Source organism: Mus musculus, chromosome 10, assembly GCF_000001635.26.
Source record: "Mus musculus strain C57BL/6J chromosome 10, GRCm38.p6 C57BL/6J".
NCBI classification, from domain to species: domain Eukaryota; kingdom Metazoa; phylum Chordata; class Mammalia; order Rodentia; family Muridae; genus Mus; species Mus musculus.
The window spans coordinates 107870372-107886008 of NC_000076.6; the positions used below are offsets into that span (position 1 = coordinate 107870372).

The 15637-nt window shown below is 37.5% G+C and overlaps 1 protein-coding gene across 6 annotated transcripts in view; it reads right to left on the reverse strand.

The window, feature by feature from the left end:
* Otogl (otogelin-like) overlaps positions 1 to 15637 on the reverse strand; it is a 151850-nt gene that overhangs the window by 109842 nt on the left and 26371 nt on the right. For 5 of the 6 annotated variants that reach the window (NM_001370989.1, NM_001177567.2, XM_017314041.1 and 2 more), the window contains 7 exons: positions 11324 to 11430; positions 10980 to 11105; positions 9076 to 9184; positions 8196 to 8242; positions 7626 to 7771; positions 6427 to 6550; positions 3994 to 4171 (listed from right to left, as the gene is read on the reverse strand). In NM_001370989.1, the coding sequence (NP_001357918.1) occupies positions 3994 to 4171; positions 6427 to 6550; positions 7626 to 7771; positions 8196 to 8242; positions 9076 to 9184; positions 10980 to 11105; positions 11324 to 11430 (837 nt within the window). Of the gene's footprint in view, positions 1 to 42; positions 411 to 3993; positions 4172 to 6426; positions 6551 to 7625; positions 7772 to 8195; positions 8243 to 9075; positions 9185 to 10979; positions 11106 to 11323; positions 11431 to 15637 lie in introns of those variants that run through there. The other variant, XM_006513932.2, reaches the window with a different exon arrangement.

Consider the following 15637-nt stretch of genomic DNA (forward strand, 5'->3'; position numbering starts at 1 on the left):
ACTATCAGACACTGTGCCAGACCCTGTAAAGACTATACATACAGATCAAGGCAGATCCAGGCTCCTAGAGGAATTGAAGCTCATGGTTACAATAAGTCTGAACGGGTGGGTGGGCTTGACCTTCACTCTCACAGTGCCCTTGAAGATGAGTGCTTAATTACCATCCAGCTGAGACCACTTCTTTAGGGACAGAGGAAGGAGATCGCCTCCCCCACCCCTCCTTCCATTTCCTATTTCTCAGCGAATCCCCAGGACGCTAAAGAACTATAAGAAGTCAAATAGGAAAGTCTCATTTTGTTCAGATGGAGGTACTAAGACTCAAGAAAGTCCCTGACTTATAACTTTCTGTTCCGCAGCCTTCCTTCTCCGCCTCCTCCCAGCGAAAGCAAAATATCTCAGGGTTCCCAGGAGGAGCTACCCAGAGAACCGCTCTCTTATTTCATTTAGTTGACTTAAAACAATAAATTTGTTAAAGATAGGAACCAGAATGTAAGCCTGTTTATTTATTGTATTTCCCTTTATAAAACTGCCTTTCAGCTCACTAAACTTACTTGATTTGCTCTAACAGGGCACGTAAAAATAAATTCTCAATTAATATTTTTCCATTAAACTATGTTTGTAGCTTCGCATTAACCTTTGTCAAGTAAAGAATTTTAACTGCTTTGCTTGGAAAGCTAAACAATGTCCGAGAGTTATCTGTGACTGAAATATTATCCTGTATTCTTATCGCGCCCTAATGTTTATGCACAGAGGAGACTGGTGCCCGGGGACTGGCAGACAGATCTGCCATTTGTTAAACACTGACTGCTAACCCATTCTGACAAACAAGGCCCAAAAGACTTTAACGTCTTTTCTGGATATTTGAGCCAAGTGCCCTAGCATGGTTTCTACTTTGACAGTATGACACAGATGTTGTTATTCTAACCTGAAGTAAATACAAGAAAAAAATAGCCAAACGTAAATAAATTACATGAGATGATGTAAAATAAATGTTGCTTTTTTAAATTTTTAATAAAATATCGGCTCTTGGTGCCCATTGAGTAAAACTACTAAAAGCTGTGCTTAGTTCAGTTGACTATCCAGGGTAGATAAGAATCCTGAAAAGCGAGGGACCAAGGATGCACTCTTAATTCTCATTAACCCTGGCCATTTGGTGTGTACAACTGGTAAATGATATTTTCTTCACAGCTAACCTGGATGTAATTCTGGTTAGAGGTGAACTAAATTTTGAAAGCAAATAATGCTTGAGCTAGTTTGAACATAAAATCAAGATTAGAAGGGGAAGAACCACAGAGGGAAAGATTATATGTGAAGGTGCTCAGAAAACCATGTTATTTAGAGAACCACTCTTCTATGACATGTTCCCTGGATGCTCAGCCCACAGAGACCTCTACACTTAGACTGTGCTTCTGGCTAGAACCACTAAGGACAACATTTTTCATTTTGAAATTACCTCAATAGATTTTGTATATTTTGGGGTTTTGCCTCACATAGCACTGAATATTTCTTCATTAGAATCTTTTATATTGAAATTGTGGCCCAGGTTAAATTTGTATGCATTTAGGATGTACAATAGAATCCTTTAAAGTTACATGTATCTACTGTGTAATGGTTAAGCCAAGCAAATGAACATATAGGGGACCTCATATTCTTCTCATTCTTGAATGAGAAAATTCGTTAGTTATCCTCTTGGTAACTTGAAACTATCTCTCACATTGGCTCTTGGCATCATGATGAATGGTAGAACTCTATTCATCCGCTGATCAAGAAGCCCCTTCCACTAACCCTCAGCCTGGCTCAGCACCACTCCTGACAGCTATCAGAGTGGTTATTCTTCAACTTCACGGTTAAATCCCTTCCTGATAGTGCAACACCAGTTCCTGGATAGCCAGTACTGTCTTATTCCACTTAACTGGTTCCCAATGAACCTCAGGCCAAATGACTAATACTCATAACATACCCCCGAATCAGGAACTGCTGCTTCTCGTGGGTAGTGATGCTGTGTCTCCTGGGTAGTGAAAAGCACATTTTCCTAGACTAGCAGACTTTATTGCTTTTCTCCCAATGCAGCACCAATTGTCCTAAAATCTAATGAACTTAGATGCCAAAATTTGTCTTGTAGCTAGCTGTAGTAACAATACACAGTTTAATAACACTGCACAGTTTAGCTTACTGTCATTAATACAAATATATTATACATTATGTATAATATAAGTATAAAATACATTAATACAAATGCAATACAAACTAAGATTTTCTAAAAGCAGACTACAGAGCTTGGAAGGCAGCAGAGGAGAAAGCAGGAGGCAGCAGTTAGCCCACATCCTGAGATATTGCATAAATTCAAGTCTCGCTCCAGGATGTGAGCTAACTCACAGTTTCTTTAACTGTGGTCATGACACAGATAGAATCATGTAAAGGAAAGGGGCCGTGAAAAGTTTAGCAACACCCAAGGGTTTCTAAATGTGCGATCACCCAAAACAAATTCCAAAACAGGTCACGTGTGGAGTACACACCTGTAATACCAGCACTTGAGAGGTAGAAGCAAGAAGATCAGGAGTTCACGGACAACTGTGGCTACACAGCAGATTTGAATACAGCCTGGACTATATAAGACATTTTTTTATACCTAGAATGCATTTACAAGTTGGTGGTACACATTTTATAATCCCAGCACTGGAACTTAGAGCCAGTTGGATTCTGGTGCTTGATATCCTACCTTACCAGCCTACCCTGATCAGTGAGTTCCAGGCCAATAGATGTCCTGACTCAAAAAAAAACAAGTGGGTGGCACCTGATGGGCAATGCTCAAGGTTGACTTCTGGCTTGCACAAAACACACACACACACACATAAACACACATACACACACACACACACACACACACACACACACACATACACGCACACATACACAAACACACACACCACATCACATTGAATATGCTATGAATCCAAGGTGTTTCTCTAAACGGTCACCCACATAGGACTGCATGACTCCATCACAACTTTGGGTCTGCACACACAACTCACACAATTGCAATTCACATATTGTCATACCACACACATCAACAAACGTTTCCTGGAACACCTCATCTCGGATTTGAGACTTTTGTATGTAATGGATTGCAGTGTTTATACTATACAAAGATTCTTTTACTCTTACATAAACATATGGCTTCATTTTAGGAAATGTATTTTTAATATTTTTATACAACCATTACACCCATGTAAATATCAAATTAACATATCTGTGGACTGTATCCTGCTAGGATTTTCGCTTTTCAGGAATTTCTGTTTTACTTGTCAATTAGCTTTATTTTTTAAAATCATTAATTTTGGGCTTGAGATTAGGCAGAATTCTCAAAAATATCTGCTACTTTATACTAGATATTTGTGTGAAAGAGCATTCTCAGTGTTGATTGTAAAAATCAAAAAACCGAGTGACCCTGAAGAATATAGACAATGCTATATGCCCCATAGGATGGTGTATTCAACTCAATTCTTTATAGAAGAAAATTAACAAGCACATTCATCTTCCTGTGATGCAAAATTGCTTTCATCTTTAATAAATGGTAAAATTATATGTTTAAAATAAGTTTCCTTATGGTTTATTACCATTATGTATATATTATACATATATAATATATATAATATATAATATATTATATATATATATATATTTTACATCCCCAGGAGTGCATAAAGTCTCATGGGTAACAGGGTCTTGAGTGTGAAAACTTTAAGAAGCCATAAGATAAGTGACTGAATACTTTGTTCCTGTGAGCTCTTAGTTTCTTCTCTAATTAGTGCAATGAGGATACTAAACCATTGGATAACTATACAAGTTAAATATGATAATATACGTGAAGCACTTAGCCAGTGATTGCTGACCTCCTATCAGCTATATAAACATTTTTAATGAATCTCTCTCCATTAAAGTGACTGCCATCAAACTCAACAAGCTGCCCATAAGTCAATAAATCATACTTACAGAAAATCATCCCTAATGTTGCCATTAAAGGTGCCGCACAGACCTAATGTCCTTCTTTTCCAGGCACTGGAAAGCTGAATGTAAATTCTTTCTCCATCAATAGCGAACAAGATCTTTAAACCAAAGGTGGTTCTTAGGAGAATGAATAAGGATGACAGGGTTTGAATTTCAACAATGCCTGTAGGAAAAGAACGTACGTTAGTGCCGTCACATACAGGTAATGTTCTGAAATGGCAGCGGACAACATTGAGCCTCTCCTTCTATTGATGTCCAATGGTGGCTAGCTAGTTGGCAGGTCTTGCTTTTGTACCAAGGCTAAATCTATCCCTAGTGGTTGATTGTTTTTCTCTTGTTTCCTTCCATCTCATTCACCTAGTCTTCTGATGGGCTGCCACTATTGACATGTAATCTCCATTGACAAACATCTTCATATTAGATATTTGAATTCTAATCATCTTTTTCATAGAGTATGTGTTCTTGCATGTGGTATACATGTATATGTATATGTGTGGTGGGGGTGAATAGTGTAGTAGAGGTATGGCTTTATAAGGGGTGTGTGGTATAAACGTTGTGGTATAGTATGTGGTATGTGTCTATGTGGGAGTGGGGATGTATTGTGTGGGGGTTAGGAGGAGATGTGGAGCAGTGTGGTGCATGGTGTGTGTGTCTATGTATTTATGTATGTGTGGTTTGGTATGTTATATGAGAGATATGACGTGTGTGTACGTCTGTGTATGAGTGAATGTGTTGTAGTGTGGTATGTTTCCTTAAAGTGGCCATGATCCATTAGGAAGTACTAATTTTCTCAAGAATTTTCCAAATTTTTGTGAATGCCAAAAGGGGGGGGAGCATACCTCTTGGTAATCACTATTTTATGAGACATATTTAGAGACAAACTCATACTTAAAACTAAGATAGTGAGGTTGTCATTAAAAGCTCTTCTTTGCCCCTGTGTCAAGTGCGTGTGTGTGTGTGTGTGTGTGTGTGTGTGTGTGTGTGTGTGTAATATATATGTTGTTCTCAATTTGGTCTCTAATACCATAAATCTGAAAAATATTTTTTGAGCACTCCATTCTTTTCATTGCCTTTCCTTACAGCCACAAATGAATCCAGAAGTAAGTGTAGGCCACTTGTGTACTGACAGACCATCATTCTGTCTTCTATCCATCGCTACTGTCACACTGTCACTGACTTAGAGTTGCTCATCCCTGTCTCTGCCATGCTTCACACTGTAGCATGCTGCATGTTGGTAATCTGATGTCTGTCATCTCAAAATCCCTTCCGCCCAAAGTCATACATGTATGTATATATGTATATAGTCTCATGTGTATGTGTATGTATATGCATGTGTATACACACACACACACACACACACACACACACACACACACACACACATATATATATATATATATATATATATATATATATATATATACACACATATATGACAAAAATAAGAAAGAAACGAACTACAGTTCCTTAAGACTCACTATTTATTTCTGTCTGTTTGGCTAAAGTGTATGAGATCACCATTTCATACTGGTCAAACAGTAACAATTTTATATTCATGACTATATGAGTTTTCTGGCATGATTTTTGTGTCACATTGATGTGTGATGTGAAACACGAGCTGGGACATTTCTGAGAGAATATTCACTGTGAGAGTAAAAAAATATTCTTAGTAACTCTGTTGCAAAGCAGACTTAAACAAGTCCACCCCAGGAACCTCCCATGTACGAAGCCTCTACATACTGTCTGTACCCACCCCCTCTCCCACCCCCCCGCCCTGATTTTCTAATGTCAGTCTAGGTAATCTCTCTTGACCCTGTTCAGGATGTAGCGATGCCAATACACTTATCTTCTAAACAAGCTCCACAGAGACCTCCCCCTCCCTTTCTCACTTCCTTCATTCTAAGTTCAGCTTCAAATGTTCAGTGGCACATCATCTCCTTCAGAAAATCCTACCGCCAGTCATGGTGGTGCACGCTTTTAATCCCAGCACTTGAGAGGCAGAGTCAGGTTGATTTCTGAGTTCGAGGCCAGCCTGGTCTACAGAGTGAGTTCCAGGACAGCCAAGACTACACAGAGAAACCCTGTCTCAAAAAACCAAAAAAAAGAAAAAAGAAAAAAGAAAATCCTACCAACCTGCAAGTCCTTTCTCCAGTGGGCATGGGCTACACCTCAGAAGCTACACAGTAAACCCTTAGAGTCCTGTACAAATTACTATATCTGTCTCATTTTATTGCAGGTATCTGTTTGCTTGTGCAAATTCTAGGCCACTTGAGAAAAGTAATAAGGATTGTGGCCTCCAGTGTATTTGGCAAAGTGGCACAGGCACTCAGGAAATGTTACATCATCAACCAAGATGAAAATGGCGCCTTGGGTTGGGTTTGCTGTTGGCGCTAAGGTATTCAGAGCATTGCTTCTTACCGTTCAGGGTGAAGCCTTGGTTGGGACTGGTGACAATCTGGCCTCCTCTGCTGAGCGTCACTTGTTTGTTAAAGTCATCCTCCAGTATTAGAGTTATGGACTGAAGGCAGACCAAACCCAGGTTCTGCAGAAAAGTCACAGTATTGGTGAGAGAAAGAAAGACAGGGATAAGGAAAGGGCAAGAAGGGGAGAAGACAAAGAAAGGTGAAGATGGAGAAAGAGTGTGCACAAATAAGAATTTCTGGTATATATGAAGGCTGTGATATATCATATATATATCAATCATAAAATGTTTAATTTCATTTTCAATGACTCACCAGTCATTGGTTTCCATAACACATAATTGCTCACTTAGCTGATACAATTGACAAAGTTGTCAATAAAAAATACAGCCGAGTTATTTAGGACTAGTTACAAAGTTAATTCAAATATTAATAAATTTCAATAAGAAAAACAGAGCTGAAGCCAAGCGTGACAGCTCACAGTTAATAATCCCAGCACTCCAGATGCTCAGGAAGGAAGATTGCTACAAATTTAAGGTTGGCCTGTGGTACACAGCAAGAATCTCTCTCAAAAACAAACTAGAAAGGAAACTAATTGTTAAAGTTTGCTGAAAAGAACCTTTCATTGGAATTAATTTGATTAGTAAAGATTTTGGAAATTTTTTGAAATTATTTTTTCCTTTTTAAACAAATGATTGATGTGTTTATTTAAAGGAAAGCTCTGACATCAATATTATTAATATGTCAAAATTATTTATTATATTTATTATTTAATTATATATTATATATCTCTTTAGAATGATATGAAGCCTACTGGATCTTATCCAAAAATAATACCCTGTGTAACAACTAGCTTGAGAGTAAATTAAGTCAATTAAGGCTTAGTCCTATCATGAAATCGTGCACTACATTTTCAAAAGCAACATATGCAAATAACCTTAAAAGTCAATCTATATTGAATTTTATCTAGTAAAAGTTATTTTTGTTGTTATATGTAAATATGTCTAAAATCAAGGTTCTATTGTCATGACCAATGGTGAGCATTATTCATTCTTTTGAGATATATTAATAATGATGACATCTTAATAATCAATACATTAAGAATAGCAAATAATTGTAATAATACTGCCACATAATAGGGATGTGAGGCTGGACTTCGTAGTACGATGACTCCCCTCCTGACTGGGCTATGCTTACCTGTTCACAGTGAGCCTTCTGCAAAGTGATCGTGAATCTATCTTTTCCAGTTCCTTTCACAAGGATGTACTGACACAAGCCAATAAAAGAGTAATGACGCCCATCAAAGGTGGTGAAATGAGAGTCACCCACAACAGAACACTGAACTATCCAAGATAAACATAGAAGGAGATGAAGACAGAAAAGGAAGAAATGAAAACCCGTGTTAATGCTTAAAAAAACAACAGGACAACTTAGCATAAATAAGCACACCTCAAAAGAAAGTAATTCATTTAGATTTATGATCTGACAAATTAACCTATTAAATTTCAGTTAAAAATTATTAAATGATTGCTTTTCCATATACTTTTAGGACTTGTATTGATGCATTTTAAACAAAATTTTAGCAAAGTTGCCTACTAGATATTCAATTTACCAATTATTCTATATATATAAGTTATATATTATTATACTAATATGTATATATAATATATATGAGATTCATTTAATAATCAATATTATTTTTCCTTCCTAATTAAAAACATATTCTTCAGATGTTAAAATTTGGTTTTTTACAGTTTAGAAGATTACCTGGACAGTCATGTTCGGTGCAGTTCCAAACTCCACCAACACATACACTAAACAAAATTAGAAAACTATTAGCCTGACACAGAAAGTATGCTTACATTTCCTCAATATATTTCTTAATATACAAGATATATTAAGCTAATAGGTTCTCTATTATCTGAGTAGAAAAACCTCTCTAAAAAGTTGCACTAAGAGTTACAAACTGCTTGATTGGAAAATAAGTATCCATTATGTATCTATTTGCTAGCATAAGACACTAACAAGAAGAAACAGCTCTCTTCTAGTGGAAGGCAAAGGCCCCTTCCCTTCCTCACAAATAGAGGAGTTTCTGAGGAAAGCAAGAGTCTGATGACATCAGCTACTGAGATGTTATATGGTTAGTTATAAACCTGCATGTCTTTTGAGTATGCTGAGAGCAAAGAGAACGGAGTTGTGGTCATACAGGCTTCTATTTTTACAATGGACTGTCCTGGAGGAATTTCTCGCTTGCCCAGCATCTGAGCAAGTTTAATAAGGATTACAAATCTTCCTGATCATGTCCCAAAACCGCCAATAGACAGTCACTTTATAAAATATTCAGTACATAAACCCAGGAAAGTCATCTAGCTCTAAGAATAGAACTATGTGTTAATTAGTTATTATGAACAGCAAAAATTGGATGGGCCGTATATAGGCCCTGGATTTTATAAAATTACCAAAAGAAGTAATAAGAACACAAACACATAAAGAGAACCAATTTGTGTAGTTCAAGTAAAATACAGACTGCATCTCAGAATTTGCAGATAAAAATTAGCAACGGGTAGACTCTGCAAGATGCCTGTCATGACCAAGTTATTAAATAGAAAAAGACTCAGAAATTACTCTCTCCCCATGGACCACTTACCATTCAGTGCACTCTTGTTCGATTTTTGAACCAACTGAATAAGCTAATCCGTGAAAACTACAAGGGCAGCTCTCCAAAGAGATGCAAGTTCCATTGTCCATTATGAGGCCTGTTTAAGAAACATGTATGTCACATGTATCTCAAAAGAAATAATAAGGGTTATGCTCTTTGAATAGCTAACAACTCAATCAAATGTTGTTGAGAATTTTCTTAGAATGAATTCCAGATACAGAAATTCCTAGACTGTCAATGAGTACTCTAGAAACTTAGCTCTCAATGTTATGAAGTAGAAACCTAGCTCTCAGTTGGTGTCAATGTCAGCAAGGTTTCTTTCAAGGAGTTTCAACTCTCATTTCCTGTACCTTGCCATCAAAATCTCAAAGTCTGCCAAGAAGAAAGAAAACTAAAAAGAACTTCCTTGAATTTAAGGAAAGGAAAGGAAAGGAAAAGAAAGGAAAGGAAAGGAAAGGAAAGGAAAGGAAAGGAAAGGAAAGGAAAGGAAAGGAAAGGAAAGGAAAAAGAGGAAAGGAAAGGAAAAAGAGGAAAGGAAAGAAGGCAGGCAAGGAAAGAAAGAAAGAAAGAAAGAAAGAAAGAAAGAAAGAAAGAAAGAAAGAAAGAAAGAAAGAAAGAAAGGAAGGAAGGAAGGAAGGAAGGAAGGAAGGAAGGAAGGAAGGAAGGAAGGAAAGAAGAGAGGTATATCATAGGTGTGTGTGTTCTGTTCAATGCAAGATTAAAAAGAGATTTATACTACTGTCACCCAGATATAAAAGAATTAAACAGTGCTACTCAATGGTCCAATGTACTGAATTCGTTACGTCTTTGGGAAATAAAATGAAGACAGAGCAGAATTTAAATCAGCTCTTCCATCCACTGGCCTTTTTCATAGTAAGGTTTTATAGGAAGTATTCGCATGTGTGTGTTTGGCTGTAAATAACCATATCAAGACTACCACTGGTTTACTGTAGTGTTATCTCAGAAAAGGGGCTGGAAAAAATTCACTTAATACCTCTAATTATTTTTGAGGACCTGAAGACTGAACCTAGGTCTTTTGCACAGTACTTTGTCCCCAAGCTGCGTGCTACAAAGCTGCATACCTGATCTCCTTTTCCTAGTTTGTATTGTTTTTAAAGGGTGGAGAACAGGTTGAGCTAAGGATACGGCTCGGTGGGTAGAGTGATGCTGAGTTCACTTAGGGCTTTGAGTTTGGATCTCTAGAATGCATAAAAGCCAGGATTAGTGCTGCACTCATTCAATGCCAGCACTGGATTATTGAAAGACAGATCCTAGAACATGGTAGTCAGACAGTACAGCCAAAATCACAAGTTCTGCAGTTCAAAGATACACCCTATTTCAAAAAAAAAAATCAGGTAGACAGTAATAAAGAAGCACACGTATTGGTCTCTGACCTCTGCACTCAGATAAATATATGCACAGTGCATCACACATGTATGTGCTCAAAGGAATAGAGACATAGAGAGAGATGAAGTTCTGATCATGTTAGAGCATCTAGTCTTCTTTATAAATGTCTACCCATACCTTAACTTTAAACTAAAATCTTAGAACGGAAAAATGTGAAGCCTTTTTCCTAAACTCACTTTCACACTCCAGAAAATAAAAACATATAAACTATTAAAGATTATTAAATTCTGAAAGAACAAATTCATCACCTTAGGGATTGAAAGTATTAGAATCTCTGTTTCATGAAATTTTTATCAAAAAAAAGAAAACAACCCATATTTCTTTTATTAAAGACAAGCAAACATTCCTCCCAGTTATTTCAAGGATTGAACGCCACAAGTTGCACTGATGTCTAGGGAATGGATAGCATGACCAAGATGTGTTCTTCACATGACCGAGTACCACTTTAGAGGAGCGTAGGCAGGCTCTCTTCATGGGGTACTTACCGTCTGCACAATAGCATCCATCAAGGCAGTGAAGATTGCTCCCAAGACACTGCTTCTCAAATGTGCAGCTCGGAGGGCAACAACTGATACAGTCCCGGTGGACGAAGCTATCGTCACATTTATCAGCTGCAATGGCCAGACAGTGGGTTGTGAGTCAATTTTATCGTCTTTCTTTCAAAACTGAGTGTTCAGGAAATGTGTAAATTTACAAATATGTGAACATTTTTTTAAAAATCTTGTAGTAAGTTAGGTTGAGAAGCTAGGTAAACTGAATTCTGAGTTCTGGGACAAAATTGATTTCGTTTTTGTTTTGTAAAATATATGGCTTGAAAATACAAACATACTGCATGCTGGAAAGTCATCCCTCCAGTCTTGAATGGGGAAGCCGGCGTGGGAACAGGCTCTAGCGTACTCTGTGGCTGCTCGACAGTAAGTTTCATCGTCATCAGTTCTAGAAAGAAAGAAAAAGAAAAGGCAGAGCCTAGTCCCATGGGAATCAGACAGAATGCTGCCTTGGAACCACTGAGTCCCAAAAGCAATGGGGGTTTGGAAAATACACTGATATTAGCTGATGTCAGAATGTGTGTCTTCCATGGCATCCCTCACAAGAGACAAGAAATTTCAAAACACATATACAAGAGATCCTAAATGAGGACACCTACTTAAATTTAGTATAATGTAATTTAGCGGAACACCTTTATCACAGTCTGTCCATAGTTTTATTACTTTCTCTATGGGTCAAGTAAAAACTATAATGAAAAATATTTATATTTAAATTTTTTTTTAAAATTGCATGTATTTTTATTTCCTTACCAAATATCCTAGACCTTTTAGAATTTAATAATAGTTAAATTCAGATAAAAAATGTAAATGAAGTTAAAACATAAATTTATATTTCTACAAAAATATCAAGGGTGAACATTTTTTCCAAACACCTCATACTGAGTTGCCCCATAGTCTGTGGCCCTCCTAAGGATTACAGTGGCTGTTCTTGCCATAACAGTCCAAAATATTTTTGAGAGACTTGGTAAATAACATTCAACTTAAGATTTAAAAGGAGATTTCCAAGCTCTTTCACTGAAGCTAGACAGTTTTACAACATTGCCACGAGTAAATTATCTCTAATTATTTTTCTTGTAATCGCTTTAGAAGCTCTCTAAACAATAATTTCTTATGGGATCTGCCAGTTCCCAGAGCAGATTAACAAGGCGCTTTCCAAATAAACAGGCTTATAGCAAGGTAGCTAGCTTGGTTTTCAACCCAATCCATACTCAAAATTGGATAGTTAAGCATCTGAAAAGATAATGACCTCAAGAATGTTTCATTTTGTGACTCTCAACATTTTGGGTCTGTTAGAAAAGCCACCGTCTCGAGTTGCGATTAGTCTGTGCTACTGTAATTGGAACCACCTAGCTTATCTGGTCTGATTAACAGAGCTTTAGAAGGCAAAGGAGAAACCTGTCCTCATAAACTTCAGGAGCTCAGAAAACTCTAAGAGTACAAACAGAAAAGACTTTCTGAAACAAGAAGTGTATGTCAAACACTGTCGCGTTTCTAGAAGCTGTTTACCTTAAATTGTGCATGAGTTTCCTACAACTAATATTGCTTTTGAACGTGATTTGGGGCTTGCCACGTGATGCAACAAATATTTAAAATATCTGTCACTTCCTGAGTGTCTACGTTACTCCTGGAACAGTGCTAGGCACATAGTCTTATGGCACCCGATGAAAAGCATTGCGATCAGGCAAACAGGAAACTATTATCCTTACTCACTGAGAGAAAAAGAACTTATTTTCCACTTGGTTGTTATCTCTAATGAGGAAAAACAAGCGTTAAATAATAGTTGTTTCTAACTCAATTGACCTTGACATGCCAAAACTTAAAAATAATTTCTTTGCTGCCAAGTTCTTATAAGCCAAACGCTACCTCTTGCGTGGAGCCTTGCATGCAGTCTGTGACCTATCTCTGCGTTTCCATCACAAGCTGCAAGCAAATGCGTGTGCTGTTGCTGGAAAAATGCTTCTGTACCCCAGTAGAATTTAGGTTTTTAGGGTAGAGACTATGCGGACATGGTTTCTGTTTCCATGGGTGTCACTCTGCTTAGCTGGTCAGCACAAAGATGGGTGTCAAGTCACGTATACAAGCAGAGGACTGCCTGGTCTGGCCTCAGTGAGAGAAGAGGCACCTAACCCTTGAGAGACTTGAGGCCCCAGGGAGTGGGGATGGCTGGTGGGGTGGGGGTGGGGAGGACATCCTCTTGGAGACTGGGGAGGCAGGGGAGGAGGATGGGGAGGATGGGGAGCAATCAGAGGACGGACTGGGAGGGGGATAAAAATTGGACTATAAAAAAAGACTAAAGAAAAAAATGGCTGTCAAGTCAATTCCAACGTGTCATAATGTAAGCAAGAAATGAACGTGTTTTCAAACAGTTCACCTTTTCATTGAACAGGATCCCTCTGAATCACTTCCATAACAGCGGAAAAGAAAAGAATCATTCATTTATTACTTAAGAAAGGAAGGACAGAAAGATGGTAGGAAGATGTGCCCTGAAGTTCTAGAAGTGGAAGCTTATTCTGGGCATGTTCTACTTCCATTTTAGCTATCGCCTCTAAATTCAAACACAATACCCATCTTCTCATGTGACCTGCCTGTCCTCCTGCCCCTAACCCTGTCTTTCCACCTCAAGCACATGTCTTAATGGTCAGCTAATTTAAACCACTGCACAGCAACTCTCCACCTCACTGCACTGATCCAATTCGTCCTGGAAAAGGGAAAAATCAGGGTTTTTTTTTTAAATGTTAATTTTTCATTGAATGTTTATATGATGTAGATATATATATGGGACAACTGGGTGAATCTCCAGTTTCCCTTTCCTTTTAGAATGCTGCATATTTTCTAGATGTATGGATACTCGGGAAAAGACATTGCTAGTCTTCTATGCCTCTGGATGTGACCATGTTTCTACATTCTGGTCCAACAGGCTTAGAATGTGTGCTGTAGGGATATATATCAATCTTCTAGGTTAAGAAAAAATGCTATCCCTTTGTTTTGTTTCTCCCTTTCTGACAGCTAACATGGAGACATAAGAGTGAGGAGCCAGGTTGGGTCTTGAAACTGAGAACAATGCAAGGACATCGTGTATCGACAAGACTGCAGAGTCGCTGTGAAGCTTTGGGAGCTGAGCCATGATGTTAATCCAAGAGCAATTACTGGCTTGAACTTTTAAATGAGAGAAGTATAAACATTCCATTTAGCTTTATCCACTGTTACTTTGGCTATTGAAGGAGCCAAACTAATAAATAGAGAATGGCTTTCCTGAATCTACCAAAAGATACTTTATCTCAGCCTACAAAAAGAAGTGGGTGTTTTGGATGAATGTGACAAAGTTACTCAGGAAAGTTCTCAAACAATGGGCGCAAGCCACTGTGGAAAGAGAATACCTTCATAATTCCGTATGAATGGGAGAAACAAGGGACATGCCTACCTTTGTGGATCTTGAAAAGGAAAAAGCAAGTTTGGGTAAAATCTACAAAGACAAAGCAAATAGCGCTTACTTTTTAAAAAGAGAGAAGAGACTGTTTCAAAAAATGCATAGTAAGGTCACTGACCACTGCTGGGGAAGAGAAGCTATTTGAGATCTTTGACTCATGTAGGAACCACTGGAGTTGGAAATTGTCTACATAAGTCAAGGCATGATTGCACTCGACCCAAAGCCAAGCCACAAAGCCAATCAGTTTGCTTTAATATTTGGAAAACATCAGTACATTCAATATACTTTTATAATCATGTTGTTCTAAAGAAGAGTATTAATCTCAAGAAGGAATTGATTTAAAGAAGAGTATTTATAGGCAACATGGTTTCAATGCTATTTCTACCTTTTTAAAAAATTACCTTTATTAAAGTAGAGAACACAACAAGCTACTCAATCTACAATTGGTTTTACTTGACCAAAAATTATTCAGCTGTTCTACAAAAATATTCAAGCATACTATTTTTATTCCTTGGCATTCATTAAATATTCAAATATACAAAAATCCCTGAAGTACCCTCAAATATCTAAGATGACAAATCACATATACTTGATAACTAAAAATAAGCAAAATTTTAAAAGGGTTCAACAATGGATAATTTTTCATAATTTCTACGACAGACAGTGTGATCAGTTTGTTGCCTAGACAACATTCTATCCTGGATGTTGTTGACCTCAGTTAGCATAAAGAAATCTGTGGCCATGGATAGGAAAACATCAAAGGCTTATTTCTAGTCATTTCCAGTTGAAATTGAGCATTTCCTTCAATTGTGCATAAAGGCTTTAAGTCACAATGTTATTTACAATGTAATGTTATTAGCAACATGTGATTTTTGTCAGCAATATATCTTATTTTTTCATGTGCTCTCATTTCTCATTTTAATTGGAGAATTACAAATTATTGTTTGCACTTCTCATGGTGTTAAATTTCAGCAGTTATTAAATATTAAATATTTTTCTTTGTTGTAATCATTCCATTTATTTACATCTCAAATGATAACCCATTTCCTGGTTACCCCTCCACCAACCCCCCCATCCCACACCCACCCTCCACCCTCCCCTTTGCCTGTATGAGAGTACTCTCACACCCACCCATCCTCTCCTCCCCCACCACTCTAGCATCCTCCTA